The following is a 2,110-nucleotide window of genomic DNA, read 5'->3' as shown; positions in this document are numbered from 1 at the left end:
ACACACACACACAAGCGTTTGCAGATCTGGGCCAATGAGTGGGTGCCGGTCCATCGCATTGCGTCATGCGGATTGACTGCTCGCGTTGCGGCGTCCCACCGGTGTCTGTCGCGGGGCGAAGCGCGCCTTCTCGGCGGCCGTGCCCTTTGCCCTCACCAAAACGGCGGCAGCGGGAATTCAACGAGCCGGTGCGCGCCAACCGCCCCTCACGCACCGCGCGCTGTTCCCTGCCGCCGGCCCTCCTTTCGCAGAGGGGAGGCCCATCTTTTGGGGGCAGGGGGTTGTCCCAGAAGGCTTCCTCCGCCTCCTTTTGCGGCCCAAGCTTGGCCCCGTAAGAGCGTTTCATCACCGCGTGAGAGGAGGCGGGCCCTCCACACCACCGGCCGGCACATCGCAATAGGAGCGCTCCGCCCCTCGCCTCTGGCCCTGCGTTTCTTCCTTCGTCCCGTGGTGCGCTTATACGCAGGCAAAGGTCCTTTCCTCGCCAAAACCCTGCACCCGCAGCACCCAGCAAGAGGCCGCCGGGGAATGCCCTTGGTTGGGAAGGTGCAGTGGCCGGCCGGCATGCGGTCTCTGGCTCGGGTCCGCGCCAAAGGCGGTGGCTCCGAGCACCCCACCGGCGCGTAGCGTCGCGGTGGCAAGCCAAGGAGCGCGTCGCAGCCGCCCGCATCCGCGCAAAGCCCCCGCCCAGAAAAAGGACAATGCGGCTTCTTCCTCTTGTACAAGGCGAGTGGAACCCATGCGCGCGGCCGCTCATTCGACCGTTGTGGTGGGGCGGTGGGCGGCTGGCCTGGGCCGACGCACCCAGACGGGGTGTCGGGCCTACGTGGCCGCGCCGGTACCCCGTGGATCCGCGGGCTCTGCGCGGTCGTGGCCTTCCTCGCCGCCGCAAACTTAGCAACACGGCCCTGAGTCGGGGGCGAGCACTGTGAGAAAACCTGTGCGCAGGCCGGTGAGGAGGCAGAGGGCATCCGCTACTATTCAGACCCCACACTGTGCAAAGTGCGTTGGCGGGGTAGCGCTGCATGGCTCGTTGGGGCCGAGGTCTGCCTGCTGCTCCGTAGCTGCGCGGCCTCAGCCCCGCTCCGGCAGGAACAGACTCCACGGAAATTCCGCGGCGATCGCGCACGCCTTGAGTTGCACGGGGTCATGTGCGGAGCAAGACGCCGGGGAGGCGCCCCTATGCCACTTGCTCAATGCTCTGCGTGGCCTTCAAATGGGGCAGGACAGAACCCGCGCAGGGCATCCCACCAACACCCCCATGCGCACAACGGAATTGCGGCCCACCGAAGTAAGCGGTGACCTGCTGCCCGACGCAGGCGGACGGCATGAGCGCTACTCGTGCCACGCCAGTTTCGCAGCGTGGTAGCCAACAAAATGGAGAAACATGCCATAGAAATTTCGGCGCAGCAGTTCGTCACGGGCAGAACTCCGCGGCATTCCACCGCCTGCACGGAGGCGCCTTCCTCCACCTTCGCCGACACTCACTGATCACCACACACAAAAAAAAAAAGGCACAACACAAAAAAGTAGCGTGGTCCACCGCATACAAAGTAGCGGCGCCGCAAGCGCAAAGAAAGAAGCGTCCACCACCACAACCCAGCGCACAGGGCGTAAACAAAGAGCTCAACTAAACAAAAAAAATACTTACAACAAACATAAAACGACAAAACCGTTCGAACCCTTCCAACGCGGTGCACACGACACGAGGCACACGCTGCCCCCGCCTTCGCCAGCCCCTTCAGCGGCCGGTACGTGTGCGTCGCACTGCCGCGGCGCAGCCGTCATGCGGTCAGTGTCGTCAGTCAGCTCCCCGCTCCTGTCGGGCACCAACTGCAGCTACTGGTCCGCCTGCCGCGCGTCTTGTCTGCCCCGCCCTCTTGCACTTTCGCCACAACCACACTGCAGCAACGCACCACGCCACGACGTGAGCTCCACGCCCAACACCACGCGACAAACAAAATAACAACCGGGCACACTCCGGAAATGCCGCGCTCCCGCCGCAACGTGTGCCGCGGCGCGGCACCGCGCCTCTGCAGAGCAAACCGCGCGGTGGACTTCCGGAGTGCGGCTCCAACGACGGCAAAGAAGCCTCGTTCACACGCCAAGA

General features: G+C 64.7%; 2 protein-coding genes across 2 annotated transcripts in view; both read right to left on the bottom strand.

Annotated features, from left to right (window-relative positions):
* Positions 1-206: 206 nt before the first annotated feature.
* On the bottom strand, positions 207-971 carry TraAM80_08246 (uncharacterized protein; the record flags this gene model as incomplete). The annotated part of the gene is made up of 1 exon (XM_029385000.1): positions 207-971. One exon carries the CDS (start codon positions 969-971, stop codon positions 207-209), a length of 765 nt encoding a protein of 254 aa, XP_029235140.1.
* Positions 972-1,801: 830 nt separating this feature from the next.
* The window catches only part of TraAM80_08245 (uncharacterized protein), a gene marked incomplete at both ends in the record, with an annotated part of 399 nt that continues 90 nt past the window's right edge, over positions 1,802-2,110 (bottom strand). Inside the window, one exon of the mRNA XM_029384999.1 lies at positions 1,802-2,110. This exon is cut by the window's right edge and continues 90 nt beyond it. Coding sequence (XP_029235139.1) covers positions 1,802-2,110 — 309 coding nt within the window.

The sequence above is a fragment of the Trypanosoma rangeli genome (genome assembly GCF_003719475.1).
Source record: "Trypanosoma rangeli strain AM80 chromosome Unknown Tra_15.4_contig_00392, whole genome shotgun sequence".
In the NCBI taxonomy this organism is placed as follows: Eukaryota; Euglenozoa; class Kinetoplastea; order Trypanosomatida; family Trypanosomatidae; genus Trypanosoma; species Trypanosoma rangeli.
The sequence above is the reverse complement of the archived record's forward strand: the minus strand, read 5'-3'. Positions and strand labels throughout refer to the sequence as shown.